The 15,865-nt window shown below is 42.0% G+C and overlaps 1 protein-coding gene across 7 annotated transcripts in view; it reads right to left on the reverse strand.

The window, feature by feature from the left end:
- Nucleotides 1-3,366: 3,366 nt before the first annotated feature.
- Nucleotides 3,367-15,865, reverse strand: part of DGKI (diacylglycerol kinase iota) — a 447,606-nt gene continuing 435,107 nt past the window's right edge. For all 7 annotated transcript variants that reach the window (XM_078438897.1, XM_078438893.1, XM_078438899.1 and 4 more), the window contains 2 exons: nt 14,775-14,874; nt 3,367-9,474 (listed from right to left, as the gene is read on the reverse strand). In XM_078438897.1, coding sequence (XP_078295023.1) covers nt 9,358-9,474; nt 14,775-14,874 — 217 coding nt within the window. In that variant the 3' untranslated portion in view covers nt 3,367-9,357. The remainder of the gene's footprint in view (nt 9,475-14,774; nt 14,875-15,865) is intronic.

Here is a 15,865-nt window from a genome sequence, read left to right on the forward strand (position 1 = left end):
AGATGTGCTTTGCAAAATATTCTATTGTGCTAGAATATTTTGTCTGTTGAAGTTCTGAAACTCATTTCCCAGGATGGCAAGAAACCCACACTTCCCAGCCCACAATCAGAATGTGAGCAAACATCGATCTGAATTCTAATTGCGATGAAAATTATGCATGTGGTCAGAACCTCAGTCCAACCAAGAAGGGATGGAGGTCAGTGAATGAAAAATTTTAGTGCTAATAAGACCCAAAAGGTTAGGAACCATTTGGTTTCATTATACAAGGTACAGTAAATATCAAAGCCAGATAGTATATTAAAAATGATCAATCTCACCAACATATCTCAGAGTTACCCATAAATTTAAAACAAAATATAGAGTAAACCAATTTACAGCTGTCATTGGTTTACTTTTATAAGTAAAGACAATTTGTAAACATCTCCTATCTCTATAATTTTAAGGTTACATGTAAACCCCAAGATAAAAAAAGTTTGTCTTTAAATTTTTAAGGGTTGAATATATTTAGATTTATGAAAAAAAACTAAATTGTCCTTATTTCTTGCAAATTTTATCATAGACAATCACAAATCTATGGACAGGTCTAACCTCCTAGGAGCACTTAGAGAAACTCCTTCCAAAAACAACCTAATCCTTAGGAAAGCTATATTAGAAAGCTCTTTCTAGAACTGTCTCTTCTCCTAAATTCCACACATAATTCTTCTAAGCTGCATAGATTGAAAATTTCATGATATTCCTCGAAGACACTTTGAACAAGTTCAATTTTTTTCTACATCTTCTGGATTTGCTTTTCATGAGGATCAGTTTACTGAGAATATATATTATTTATTTGTGGGTTGCCATGGCAATTTGTGTGAAGACTAGAGCCTTATTATTGTACTGCTCTTGAGAATCTTTTTTCCTTTCCCATAACTCTCTGCTCTTCCTTTCCCTTCCCAAGCCAGGAACAAAGACAAGGTGGGGAAGAAGGGGAAGCCGGGGAGGGGGTGGGGGGGGCATTTTCTCAGCAAAACTCCAGATAATGGTCTATTTTTAAAGATTATCTCAAGAGTGACTCCCATCCAGCCAACCTGAATTCCAAGAATTCAGGTCTTCTTATTATGGAAGGGGGGATGGGCTATTAAACCTATAGTCCACAAACATTGTAGCAACATTAGTCTAGCAATACAAGGTTAAGTCCTACTTAATGACAATAAGTCATTTAAAAAATGCCTCTATGGGGGCGCCTGGGTGGCGCAGTCGGTTAAGCGTCCGACTTCAGCCAGGTCACGATCTCGCGGTCCGTGAGTTCGAGCCCCGCGTCAGGCTCTGGGCTGATGGCTCGGAGCCTGGAGCCTGTTTCCGATTCTGTGTCTCCCTCTCTCTCTGCCCCTCCCCCGTTCATGCTCTGTCTCTCTCTGTCCCAAAAATAAAAAAAAAAAAAAAAAAAAATGCCTCTATGGCTCTTCACCAGAAAACAGAGATCTGTCATTTGTCCAGGCCCCAGCCACAGCCATACACCCCAAATGACAAATGGGTAGAAAGAAAATGAACACTAGATCCTTTTTTCCTCTTTAATTCCTGAACCTGAGCCTGCTCTGCCTTAGTACAAACACCTATTCTACTTGGGAGATTTGGGAATTGGCTAGCAATGGACAGTGTGTGTGTGTGTGTGTGTGTGTGTGTGTGCGCGTGCGCGTGCATGTGTGTACATAAGCAAAGCAAATTGTTTTAGGGTCATGAAATACCTGCTTCTAAATGACCTGGGATATATTTGCAATGACTGACACTGTTAAAAAAAGCTGTAACTGCCATCTACGTGGCAGGAACCGAGAGGTGGTGGGGACTCTAACAGTGCTGCTTGAGTCCAAAATCAAAGAAATCTAAAACTAGAAAATATCACATAAGTCTTTTAGTCTAAGCTCCCTCACAATAAAGGAATTGCTTTTTCATGATCACTGATTTGGCTGTTCAATTTTCGCTTAAATAGTGGAAGAAACCCTAGCTGCAATAAAGTCACGTTGTTTTTTTAGAAAGCCCAGTCCATTTTTCTGGATAGATGTGTAGGAAAAAAGAAATCCTATAAACAATAAAGCTACCTCCTTTTCATGTTTGTTCTGAACTCTTCTGTCCTTGCTTTAATTCGCAAACTATTTGCCCTACAGAACTTGAATTACATAGTCCTACTTCACCTGTCTCCTCCAAACATTCCTGTTCCTAATCTTAGTTTGTTCTCTTTCCAGATCAAATAGCCGCCTTCTACGTATACACTGATCTGCCTGTAGAGGTGCTCTGTAAAAGAAGAGATCCAGCATTGGAGAATCTCTCAGGCCTGCTTATTCGTTCTGCTTCAAGTGCAGAACTTCCCACAGGTGTATCAGACCTCTGTGTATGTGACTGTGTGGCAGATATGGCTTCCATACCCATGAGAGCAATGGAATCTTGAATGGCAAGCCCACTTTCAACACTTTTTGGTACAGCATTCTAAAATATCATCCCAATAGCGACTTCCAAGGAGAGAAAACAGTACTAACATTTTTTAAATGTTGAGAATCATAAACAAGCCAGAAGTCACCCTCAGTATTAGTTTTTTTCATGAAGTCCACCATGGCACCAAACATTTGACCCTTTTTTTCCCTTGGACATTTACCCAACCTGAGAAGCCTCTGAGAGCAAAAACTCTGACTTTTTAACTTCCTATTCCTCAGTTCTACCCAACTCTTGCTGTGGGATGCTAAGTCAATATCTTTTCAAGGAGGCACCTTCTAAATTGTGGAAATCGAAACAACGTAAAACAGCACTGGAGGCAATGGCGGGACACTGTTTACTTAGCGAACATCTACCGTGGGGGTGTTAGCCTGTCATGTCTAGAGATCTTTGTTTAAAAATTACTGAAATTACAATAAACAGTATAATTGACAGTAAATGGTATAGATTTGAGTCGTATAAACTATTTTCTATTGAAAGACACATGTGTTTCACCGAAGGACTGAGAAACGAGACAGTTTCAGTTCTTCCCACCATTAAGGGACTCCTTTCAGATGCCATTTGGCTCTAAACAGTAAACCTTGGGAAAACATTCAGAATCATCACTTGTTTCCATGGGTGGACCCTCCCTTGCAGCTCTCACGCCTGCAGCGAAAACAAGTGGGAGTTTCCATGATTGCCTTGTGTGGATCCCCAATATCTTTTAGGCAAAATTTTCTTCTGCGGTTATAGATTACGTTTAACTGTAAGAATACCAAATCACGCCACTTTTTTGTTTTTTGTTTTTTACATTGGACAGACAGTAAAACAGATTTCTAAGATGACTTAAGGATGCCTAAGAACATGTATCAAAATCCATGATGCTTCCAGAAGTATTCTGGAGTTAGACGTCGTAATATGTTTTCACTAGCTCTTAAATTCATGCTTAGCTGGTTTAAAATTTTTTAATGATAACTAAAAGTCATTCTCTCCAAGATTTTCCCTCTCAAAATGGTGTTTTAAAGATTAAAATCAAGACTTTCATAAATTTTAAGACTGAAATCCTGCCATCCACATTAAAAATAAAACTTTAAAAACTCACAGAATCTGATTCCAGCCCCTTCGATAAACGTTCCTAATCACAGCATCATCCCTCCAGGTGGTCAAGTAGTGTTCAAACAGTCCCAGGGTCCAGAAGTGTGCAATTCCACCAGGGTGTCCACTCCACTGTTTGATGGTTTTTACTTCATTTTTGTATTTAGGTCGAAACCCACTGCCAATTTTGCCTATTGCTTCTAGTTTCATTCTTGAGAAATAGCATGAGTTTTAGCTGTCATTTCGGTAGTGTTTCTGTCTCATCTGGAAGTATTGGTCGCAAATACATTTTTAAGAACACTACCAAGACTCGAAGGAAAAGGAAATGCAAAATATCATCCCCTTCATATTCTCATTTCGTATTTCATAAAACTAAAATCTTGCGGGCTGAAGAGTGACAGGCACAATAAAGGCCTGATGGACACCCCATTGCATGCTTTCCTGGCACCCTGTGCTTCTCCCATGCCCAACTGATCACACGGGAATCCGTCTTTTCTCCTAGGCCGCCAGCTCCGTGGACACAAGAGGTTGGGCTCTCTCACTGATTCTTAGATCCTTAGCAAGCTGCTTGCATCAGAGTAAGGGATAAATATATTTTTGAAATAAATGGTTAAATACCCAAAGGTATGATTGGCTCATGAACTTATGGTTGCCCGCAGGATGCCTGAAGACATATAAAGACTCTGGAATCTGTCTACCATGAGGATATTATTCAATATTCAAATCTCTGCTTTAAAAGACAATGCCTCAACAGCCTAAGAATCATTTTTTCTGCTTTCTTTTTGAGACCAGGTCACTGCTATGTGTCCTGGGAGAGTGGGTTGTCCAAGGGCACTACTCCTTCTTAGTTCCTGTATTTAGGTTTCTCACTAAACTGTGGGGAGACGGCCTAAAAATCCACAGGTGGCCAGTAGGGGTTAACACGTATATAATCCAGTCATCTAGGTAACTTCGGGGAGCACGTGGTTTACATCACCAGATGTGGAAGAAGCTGCCATGACTGAGGACGCCAAGACAGACGTGTGCTAAACCTCTGTGGCAGATGACTTTTCAGAATAAGGCTTGTTGTAACTCTATAAGATAATCAAGGTCAGTGGACATCTATTTGTCCTTCAGGCAAAATGGATACTTGTCCCAGAGGGTCATTTCATTTTGATCCATTTTGAGCATAATGCCTGGGGAAAATCTGGGCAGCTGTATGACAAAATTACGAAGGTAGTGGCGGAAAGTCAAGGAGGACTACTGCCATGGTCAGAAAAATTAGAGGGACCAGAGATAGATGATGACCTGGTCGCAGAAAAGGTTGGGGCCAAAGTCAATCTGAGAGGCTCGGCAGAGAAAAACCTACACCAGTCAGCTGAATATGGAATTCAGAGAATGAGAAAGTAGAGAGATTAAAAGAAGGTTCTAGGGAGACCTGGACAGAGACTATTTTACACAAGTGCTAAAGGTTAGTTAGAAAAGTCTTCTCATTGAATAGATGTTCTACTTTTTTTCTTAGCTAAAATGAAGATAATCCATTTAAGTAGAGCAGTTAGTTTTATTTGATGGCTACCAGGAGTCATTTCAACAATGATCTATTTTATTTTTAAACAGCATAATTGAGTAAAAGATCACACTGTTTTCAGTGATTTCATTAGCTACTCCTACTGGAAGGAAGCCAAGCTCTTCAGACCCCAGCCCATATCCAGGTTACTACACCTTCCTGTCAGTAGCTGGCCCTAATTAAATATCATCAGGCAGTGTATGGAGTGTTATTAGCCCTGCAAACTCAGCCTTGGAAAGTGGAGTGAGCAGGACAGAGAAAGAAACTCTCCATGTGAGATCCAAAAATAGCGCAGACAAGGCTCTGGGCTCACGTAGGTTTCATGCTTCACATAAGGTAACATAAACCATTATAAGACCTCTTGGTCATGGATTTTATGACACACAGCAAATGCCATGTGTAGCTGGAGTGCTGCAGTAAAAGAACCAAGCTTAGCAACGGTAAAAACAACAAAGAATAAATGAGAACTTTCTGTTAGCCTGTCTTTGCCTGTCGGTGTTAACTATACACAGAGATGATTAACATGCTTCTAAAATGTTCTATTATAAGCCTATGCAATAGCGTGTGTATAGTACAGATATACACACACGTATACAAATAAATATATTTCTATACGTGGGTGGGGGGGCTTGCGTACACAGTATTTCTGACAACATACAAGCGACAATGTTTATTGGTGTTAATGCCGCTTATCTCTGGGGAGGGGGCTGAGGACACTACACCAGCACAGAGGAACACCTTGACCTTGCCCGTGATTCTCATCTGTGCTATTCGAACTTCTGATAAAAAGCATGTTTGACTTCTATAAATTAAACGATCTAAATAAAATTAAACAATTTAAATAAAAGAGACCCATAAAAACTTAAAACTGCTGCCCCACATATTGTAAAACATGGACATTATGAGAAGTCTGGTAAATACATTTCAGAAACACTTTAGGCAAAGAAATGGTTATGAGGTCCAAACAAAAGCTACCTGCTGAGTATCTCTCAATGCAAAAAGATTTGCCTAAGCGCTAGGGCCAGCTCCCATGATGGCCTAGGGAGCCACGGGGTGGGCGAGGTTTCCCATCAGCTGTCGCTAACTTCATGGCTGTGCACTTGCCAGCTAAGATCTCTTTTTCAGAAATTGCATTGGTTTTAAGTTAAAGCCTCCACAAGAGGTAACCAGAACCCTCCAAGTGAAATTCGCAGCCATGGTGTTTATTTCCTTCTTGGCTTCTGTTTTTTATCAAGTCCTTGAATGTGATAAAGCACAGCTTAGCTGGGTTCTATTTCATTAAATGTGTACAACTGGAATCTACGGCCTCAAAAATGGCTACCTTCAGGGTTCTATGATGTTGTCTTGTAATAACTCGCCATTTCTCATACCCCTCCCTGTCAGCCTAACCTAAAAATGGAATCCCAGAGCAGAAAGCACCACCACGTGAGGGGCTCTTCTGAGCCAAACACAGAGGAATGAATGCCAGCTAAGGCAGCCTCTCTCCAGTACTGTCTCAGGAGGTTTTGTAGAAATTGCTATTTCTATAAGTATATAGTTTTATGTATTTTAAATTAAATGCATGTGGGTTTAAAGACCAGGGCCAGACCATTTGCTTCTATACTTTCTGATGGCCTATTAAAGGTGAGAAGATATACTCAGGCTGAGCTGGAAACTGCTGGAACATATGGCCTTTCTAAAGCCCAGGACTGTCACATGCAGAGATCAATTTTTAAAAATGCTACAGGAGGTAGGTTTAATATCGAATCCATTGAATATATAACTGTTCTGCTCATTTTTGATGTTCTTTTCTTGGAAAACCCAAGTCCTGAGGGCATTTGCTTTTTCAAAGAGTTATTTGCCTTGGTTGTATGCTTCCCATCAACAACATAGAGCTTTTTTTTTTTTTTGGCTTGGAATTATTTTCAAATGTACCAGAACTCCTACAGTAATCATTAGCTAATCTACTTTCATACCAGGAATTTACTTGTGACTTCAGTTGGACCTATTTGAATTGGCCCATAGCCATCTATACCCTCAATTTTCTCTGGGCTGCTTTGAAGCATCACAAAGAAATGTGAGATGGTAGTTGGTGAAAATAGTCCTTCATCCCAGAAATGGCAGCTGGGTAACCAATGGTGTGGTCGACTGTTTGGCTAAATCTAGGGAATGGAAGGCACCATTCAAGGCCAGACTCCAGTCGGTTTTAGAGATTATATTTCTGTCATCACAACATCTCTTTGATGGTGCCACCAACTGGAAAACTCCCAGATGAAGCCCAGTGATGAAAATCTCCTGGAGCATATTTTTTCCAGCTTCTGGAAACAACCTACTGCAGTCCTCCTTCCCTTCACCATAAAACCCAACAGATAATTCCATTACTAAGACTGTTAGATGACAACAGATTCCTCATGACCAACCTCTTCTCCCACAGCTGGAAACAACACCAACGATTTGACTTTGGAACGACGTTCCCATCCACTGAGAAGCTGCTCCTACTTAATCCTTTATTCATAGCTGTCCTTTCAAAATGTTATGTGACCAGACGAAATTCAGATAAGCAATGCGTCACCACTGGACCTTTTCAGTAAATGTAGAAAAACCATCATTTATATGTTCACATGCAGAAACACCAGAGAAGCACTTTGCTTGTGTCTAAGAGCAAAATGGAAGAAAGCTCAGAAGACATCGGTTTTAGTCTGAAACAACCCTTAATCACCCGCTTTCATTTCTCACTTACACCCAAGTCGAATAGATATCTTCACTGAAAGTTAGACTTTTTCTCTTGCTATCGTAGTTATCACAGAATCCCCAGTAGAGGGACCTGTGTGGACCCACGGATCTGTGGCAGGATTAGAAGTTGCAATTCCAATTTTAGAGACACATTTCTGGCTAGGCTCCCACAGCGGTTTGTACTAAGAATTTTCCAGCAGAGGAAAACAGAGAAGAGAATATATTAGACTACCCCGTACAGAAGAAATGGGGCTGTAGTGCTATCAAGCATAACCTGGGACTGGACAAGTAAAAGGTGAGGCATCCATCAGAAAGATCCAGCCATCCTGGAAATCTGGCAGTGGAACTCATAAAACAAGGCTTTATCCTTGGGACAAGGCTTATTTGGGGGTAATGAAAACCAAAACCTTAGAAGGAAAAGCTAAAAGGCCCCCCCCTTCCACCACTGCACCTAAGAGTCTATACTTAATAGCCTCTGTGCAATATTCCAGTGACCATTTTCTTGCTTAAGTGAGTTATTTTGACTCAATATGTTGCCACTTTTGCATTGGCTGTTTCATTTCAAGTCAATTAGCCTGCTTTCTATTATCACTCAAGAAAGTCTACACGTAAACGCTGTCACAGTGCTCCATTTCCTGTTATCGCAGCTCTTGCACATGGTTTTCTGCTCGGGCAACTTCAATTGCACTTAAAAATCCAGTGGTTCTGCAAACCAGCCATGGGCCTTTGTTTAATCCTTCGCTCGTCTCTATTGCGGCAAAAGGCAAAGATGGCTACACGTAGGCAGTACGGAGCTGTGCAAACAGCCCAAGCTGAACCAGTCCTCGGGGCTATCAGCAACAGCCCCACAACCCCGGGCCGGCCCCTGGGTTCCCTCCCATGCCACCTCACCATACCTCAGAGAAAAGAGCACACAAGTTGACATTATCCATGTGGCACATCCCAGCTCCTAGTTAATGACAAGGGATTGGGTGGGTGGTTGGGTGGGAGGGAGGGAACATGCAAAAAGTCACTAATAGTCTTGGTATATTTCATCTGGGAAATGGAAGCAGCTTTACAGTTGTGTTTCTGCAGGACATCCAGAGGGTTTTCAAAGACCTTCAGATGGTCTTGTGGTCTTCAAAGACTGAATGTAAAGAGAACAGATCATATTTTTCGAATGGTGAGTAGTTACAGTAGAATTGTGTGGTACAGGGGAGTCATGAATGCACAGGGGGAGGCGGGAGCAGTGCCATGTATACGAACATCCTTTGAATCTTGAAAATAAATTATACAGGTGAACACAGAAGTTCATGCTACTTGCTGGAAGCAATAAGGATCAAATTTCGTGGAACTTGTATTCCACAAATCTCCAGGTATCCTGCCTCTTCCTCGGTGGGCTATCATGTTCTGTTGGACGTCTTGGTAGCCCTTAACAACTGGTGACATGGTATCAGATTGATTCTTGCAGGAGAGAGACAGATTTATGGATTCCATCAGCTTCTTCCAGGGGAGCTGCCCGATCACCGGGAGGGCATAGGTGATATGCTCGCTCAAGTTCTCTTTGTGATCTACCAGGGTCAAACAGCAGTTTCCAGGTCCTCGTGGCCAATGATCTTATAGTTCTGGCGGCTTTCTAGGTAAGCAGCCAAATCTGGGTCTCCAGCTTGCTGTGCTCTCTCTTGAGGCGTCTTACCCTACAGGTAACAGTGGGAAGGAAGGAGACACAAATACTTGGGATGAGAATTTTTTTTAAATGCAGAAACAGAGGTATTCAAAGATAACTCACTAAAGGGTTTTTCCACGCTTATGGTTTTAGAGTTCACAAGACACTTTCAAATCTATTATCACATTAAAATGTGAGATAGGTAAGTTTAAGAGAAAGAGACTATCACTCGACAGCTGGGGCTTACATCTGAGGAAACAGAGGTTCAGGGTAACTGGGTCCACAGCAGGACACAGTGTGGCACAGTGAGCTTTGGAACCCAGATGCTTCAGCAATAGAAATCGCTGAACAGAAAAGCAGGAGAGCAGGCATTCCAATTTCTGATTTGGGATTCTTTCTATTATACTAAACTCTGGGAAGCAGCAAGTAGAAAATGATAGCATGGGATGGGCATAAGTGATCTAGGGATGCTTCTTTGCTGGTTTTAAAGCCTTCAGTTAGGTTCCCCCTAATTCAAAACTATCTCATCTCTCCAAAAAGTGAGTTAATTTCTGACTATAAAAGTGACAGGTGTGGATTAAAAATAAACTTGGAAAAGTACAAAAGCATAAAGAAGAAAATAAAACTCACCAATAATTTCTATACTACACTAAGATAACCACTGTTAACCTTCTGCAGAGTGACTGCTGTGTCTTTTCCTGGAGCTCTACACATAATTATTTGTATAAAAAGAAAACCATGGCACAAAAACAGACACATAGACCAATGGAATAGAATAGAAACCCCAGAACTAGACCCACAAACGTATGGCCAACTCATCTTTGACAAAGCAGGAAAGAACATCCAATGGAAAAAAGACAGTCTCTTTAACAAATGGTGCTGGGAGAACTGGACAGCAACATGCAGAAGGTTGAAACTAGACCACTTTCTCACACCATTCACAAAAATAAACTCAAAATGGATAAAGGACCTGAATGTGAGACAGGAAACCATCAAAATCTTAGAGGAGAAAGCAGGAAAAGACCTCTCTGACCTCAGCCTTAGCAATCTCTTACTCGACACATCCCCAAAGGCAAGGGAATTAAAAGCAAAACTGAATTACTGGGACCTTATGAAGATAAAAAGCTTCTGCACAGCAAAGGAAACAACCAACAAAACTAAAAGGCAACCAACGGAATGGGAGAAGATATTTGCAAATGACATATGGGACAAAGGGCTTGTATCCAAAATCTATAAAGAGCTCACCAAACTCCACACCCAAAAAACAAATAACCCAGTGAAGAAATGGGCAGAAAACATGAATAGACACTTCTCTAAAGAAGACATCCGGATGGCCAACAGGCACATGAAAAGATGTTCAACGTCGCTCCTTATCAGGGAAATACAAATCAAAACCACACTCAGATATCACCTCACGCCAGTCAGAGTGGCCAAAATGAACAAATCAGAAGACTATAGATGCTGGAGAGGATGTGGAGAAACGGGAACCCTCTTGCACTGTTGGTGGGAATGCAAATTGGTGCAGCCGCTCTGGAAAGCAGTGTGGAGGTTCCTCAGAAAATTAAAAATAGACCTACCGTATGACCCAGCAATAGCACTGCTGGGAATTTATCCAAGGGATACAGGAGTACTGATGCATTGGGGCACTTGTACCCCAATGTTTATAGCAGCACTCTCAACAATAGCCAAATTATGGAAAGAGCCTAAATGCCCATCAACTGATGAATGGATAAAGAAATTGTGGTTTATATACACAATGGAGTACTACGTGGCAATGAGAAAGAACAAAATATGGCCCTTTGTAGCAACGTGGATGGAACTGGAGAGTGTGATGCTAAGTGAAATAAGCCATACAGAGAAAGACAGATACCATATGTGTTCACTCTTATGTGGATCCTGAGAAACTTAACAGAAACCCATGGAGGAGGGGAAGGAAAAAAAAAAAAGAGGTTAGAGAGGGAGAGAGCCAAAGCATAAGAGACTCTTAAAAACTGAGAACAAACTGAGGGTTGATGGGGGGTGGGAGGGAGGGGAGGGTGGGTGATGGGTATTGAGGAGGGCACCTTTTGGGATGAGCACTGGGTGTTGTATGGAAACCAATTTGACAATAAATTTCATATATTAAAAAAAAAAAAAAAAAAGAAAACCACACTGTTTATATACTATTCTATCACATGCTTTTTCCCCTAATACATCAAATCTTTTCCATCATTCAGTGATCTTCTACACCATCTTAACGACTGTATCATTTCTTGCAGCCTACTATAATGCCGTGTGTATATTTATACACACACATAATATTTTGGGGATCAGGTCGATGAATAGAATTCAGCAGAAGGCAGGAAGGTCTCCATTCTTTTGAATGTTTATAGATATTACTTAACACTCCTTGAAACTTCTAATTTTTGTTCAATGATATGGTTTTATCTATTTAAAAAGTGATACTAAGTTCTAGGGAAAAGACAGAGGCATGATCATTGTACTAAAGAAACAGCCCCACACGTATAAATGCACACGAGTATTACAAAAATTACTGAAGGCTTCTCAGCCTCCATCTGAATCACTGCAATGGAGAGTGTCAAATTTAATTAAACCTGCTTCTGGCAGCCTACAAGGGTACGTGGGCAGAGGATAAAAGGAAAGTAGCAGTGGCTCTGGATTCTTTCTAAAATTTCACTTATTTAGCTGGGATTTAATATTTAACCACCAGCTTGAAATTCCTGTAATAATTTTTCCCAACTTGCTTACAGTATTAGTAGACTATCTGGTCTTTACCTCAATATTAATGAGGTATATAGAATTACTAGTTTCTAAATATTCAGAGAGGAGGACTGGGGTGACCCTTGAGTTGATTTTAAAGGAAATGTCCTGTATCAAGAGAAATTCTCAAGATATGCTTCTCTCCAAATTAAAAAAAAAAAAAATTCTAGAATATCCAGTCGTAATTATCATGCTCTGCTTTCACTTAGCATAAAATTACAAAATGGAAAAATGAACAGATCCCCAAAAGGATGACTCAGACTCATACTGCTTCATATGGTAAGGCCTCTAGAACATAATGTTGGGTGAAAATTTGCATTCTACAATAACATGAATAGTATGACTTCACCTACTTAAACAAATGAGAGGGGAAAACAGGCATACCTGCATGTGAAGTGGGATCATTAAAATTTTAATAGTATATAGGTCTACAGTGTGGGATTTCTAGTGATTTTTATCTTTTTATATATTTTTTGCATTGCTAGAGTTTTCCATATAAGAATGTACTCTACTCATCACCATAAAAATAATGAAGCTGTGTTTTGAAAAAAAGCACACATATACATAACACAAAATAGGAAGAAATCTCAAGGAATGTTGAGCTCATTTATTGGATTCAGAAACTTGGAAAGATTAAAAAAAAAAAAAAAAAAAAAAAAAAAGAGCAATCGGCTCAGGGGCCAGGTCTCCCGCCCAGTCTTTTGTCTACTTCATGTTGTCCTCCCTTTCTTTTTATATTCGGAGTTGAGTGTAAGCCAGTCTGTTGTGTGGTAAGCAGGCAATTTCCATGCTGTAGAGTGAGTGGTCCCAACAAGGCCAACCCTACCTGAAATCATGGCCTCCACTGATCCTGCCTACCTGGTGTGTGTTTTTCAATCAGGTTATGCAACAAAGACACTTTCAGTGCAAATATCAGCTGGGAAGAATAGCACGCTGAGCAAACCATTTGAAATCCCACACCCACTCAGCTAACCAGTCAGGTAACAGACCCGCTAGAAACCAAGATGCAGCTTAACATGTGTAACAGCCTAAGGGAGGAACGGAGGTGGCCGGGGACCTCAGGCAGAGAGCAAGGATCTGGTGGGCTGCTAGGGGAGTGGACCATCACGCCACACCACTGGCTCAGAACTGGCTCGGGGCAGAAAAAGAGGTCCACACAGGAGAAAAAGTTATTTCATAGTGTTCACTGCGGTTTGGGGAAACCCCAGGAGGCAAACTGCATATAATCAGTGGCTAGTCACTTAAATAAGTTTAACGAAACGGGGCTCAAGTCATGTAAGTCATATGTCTGTGTTCCTTGGCTATATTCACCGGCCCCAAACGTAGGCTATTTATTCAATGCCTGCATAATGAAATCCTCATCTGTATGTTAAAATTCTTCTCTGCAACCCTCTACAGTTAAATGGTTTGTCCTTTCTGAGGGTTTCTCGGTGGTGTTTTCTCAGACCTCATCAGGCTCCTCTGTGACACTGATCTCCTACATTCGGTATCTCCCCGTCTCCTGGGCTGCAGTCCCAGGTAAATGCTACTGAGCTACACCTCTTCCCTCACTCTAGCTTTCAGCCCTTTTTTTGGTGCTTTCTGTAAATGACCAACTCACGGTGCAGCCTGAAGTCAGTTCTCCTCAACTGAGTGTCTCCTCCTTACCTCTACCTGTTGATGTTTTTCTGATCAAAGTTGGCAGATATGTCCCTCTATCAATTTCTAGCCTCAGTGCCCTCTCATTAAGACATTAACACACTTTGAATCCAGATTTATACAAAACCCAATTTTATTACTAGGTTGCCACTCTTCATCCTGTTGGATCCAGTTTGCGGGGGGGGGGGGGGGGGGAGCAGGGGTGGCGGTGGTATTCTGTCACCAAGTGAGAATGACTGATCTGCTGAAACAACACTGGGCGTCAAAAGAGCTGAAACTGGATTTGGGCTCAGCTACCGGTCTAAGGGCATAGAACTCTCTTTTAGTTTCAGTTCTCGCATCAATGAGAGTAATTAGTAATTCCCACCCTAACTTCACAGGTTAACTTTTAGGGGAAAATATAAGAAAACAAATAGGAAGAACCTTTGAAAAATAAAAAGCCAACATAAACATATCAGGTTTAAGATTATAACCCTTTCAAAGTCAGGGCTGACCACTGTGGCCGCTAATCACTTGGGCACCCATGTAGGGGCCACATAAATCACAGATTTTAAGCTACACTAGATAAAGTAGCTGAAGGAGAAGGGGCTCTCAGTAGCAGGCCAATGTCTTTTACCCCTTCTCGTAGGGTTTGAACCTCACCTCTCCGCAACTTGGCTGCTGGCATTCAGCAGGACAACCCCCAAAGTCCTAAGGCCAGCCCATTCAGGGGTTTATAAAGTCCCATAGGCAAGCACACACCCTTCCCTTTGTGCTTATACGTTTAAACTACAGTTACTCTAAATGAAGCACTTTATTTTTTCCTCCTTTTTCCAAAGCCCCAGGCACTTCCATAAGCACAGAAAGGATGCCTTTGCTATGAGCACAAGTGAAGGCAATGGTGCCGGTGGTCTTGCCCAGTGGGAGGATGTTTGCACTCACTCATCAAGTTACCTTGGAGTCCGTCTTTCTCAGAGATGCTCCTGCATCCACCAGAAGCTGGCACACAGCCCGGTTCCGCTGGCAGGCAGCCTTGTGCAGTGCGGTCTCACCCCTAAATCAAAGATGAAATGGGAAACCACCCATAAAAGGGTTGGGGGCAGGGGTGGGAGTGGGGGTGGAGGCGGCAGGGAGGGGGTGAGGGTGGCCTCCTATCCCTGCTGCTGAAGTTCTGTGCTCCTCGGCCTCCTTCGCTATCTGCAGCTGAGCCCGCGGCTGCTGGGCACATTCGGGGGGGGAGAGGGGGGGATGGACGTCGGGGTATCTAAAAACGTCTTCAGTTAGTCATCAACTAACCGTAATCTCTGACTCCAATCTCTTTTCTAAAGAGTGTTAACTAGGCTGAGTGATTTTGTTTTCAACCACTAATGCTTGATTTAGGAAATACTCAACAGCACTATTAAACAGACTGATAAGTACGGATGTGTCTGAGCACTGTGGGACAGTTTTCTCTGTGGACACATCTGGGCAGAACACAGGGGCACTGGATATGGTACACACGGAACAGTGATGGAAAACCACAGGCCCTTCAGGTAGATCACACAGTGCTTGGCAGACCGCCCTGGGGTCCTCAGTGGAGTATCTCTTGGGGACTCAACTTTGAAGGACCAGGTCGACACAAGCTGCCCTACCTACTGATTTCATGTGACTGGCAGGTGGGAGGGTGTGGGCAGCCACAGAGTATATCCGGGAGAGGTGGGGACACGAGCTTTCCCCTGTTGGCAGCAGTCCTGAGGCCAGCCACTCGGTCTAGGAAGAGGGTGAGGCCAAGTAACTATTTCTACCCCCTCTCACGGGCAGTACAGGGAAGAAGATATTTCAATTGAGTCCAAAATGGAAACGATGTTCCATGCCAAAGCTTATCACGAAGAATCAAATGCAGGGCTTAGACAAGACAAATGGGTGACGATCTTGTCAATAGGACGTGGTATGTGGACAAACTCTTTGCAACAACGGACAGTTTCTTCCATGTTTAGTAACTCATAACTATGTAACTATCCCCTTCCTACTCATTTGCTCTATTCATTCCTACTTTTCCCCCTCCA

Source organism: Panthera onca, chromosome A2 (assembly GCF_046562875.1).
Source record: "Panthera onca isolate mPanOnc1 chromosome A2, mPanOnc1 haplotype 2, whole genome shotgun sequence".
Classification (NCBI taxonomy): Eukaryota; Metazoa; Chordata; class Mammalia; order Carnivora; family Felidae; genus Panthera; species Panthera onca.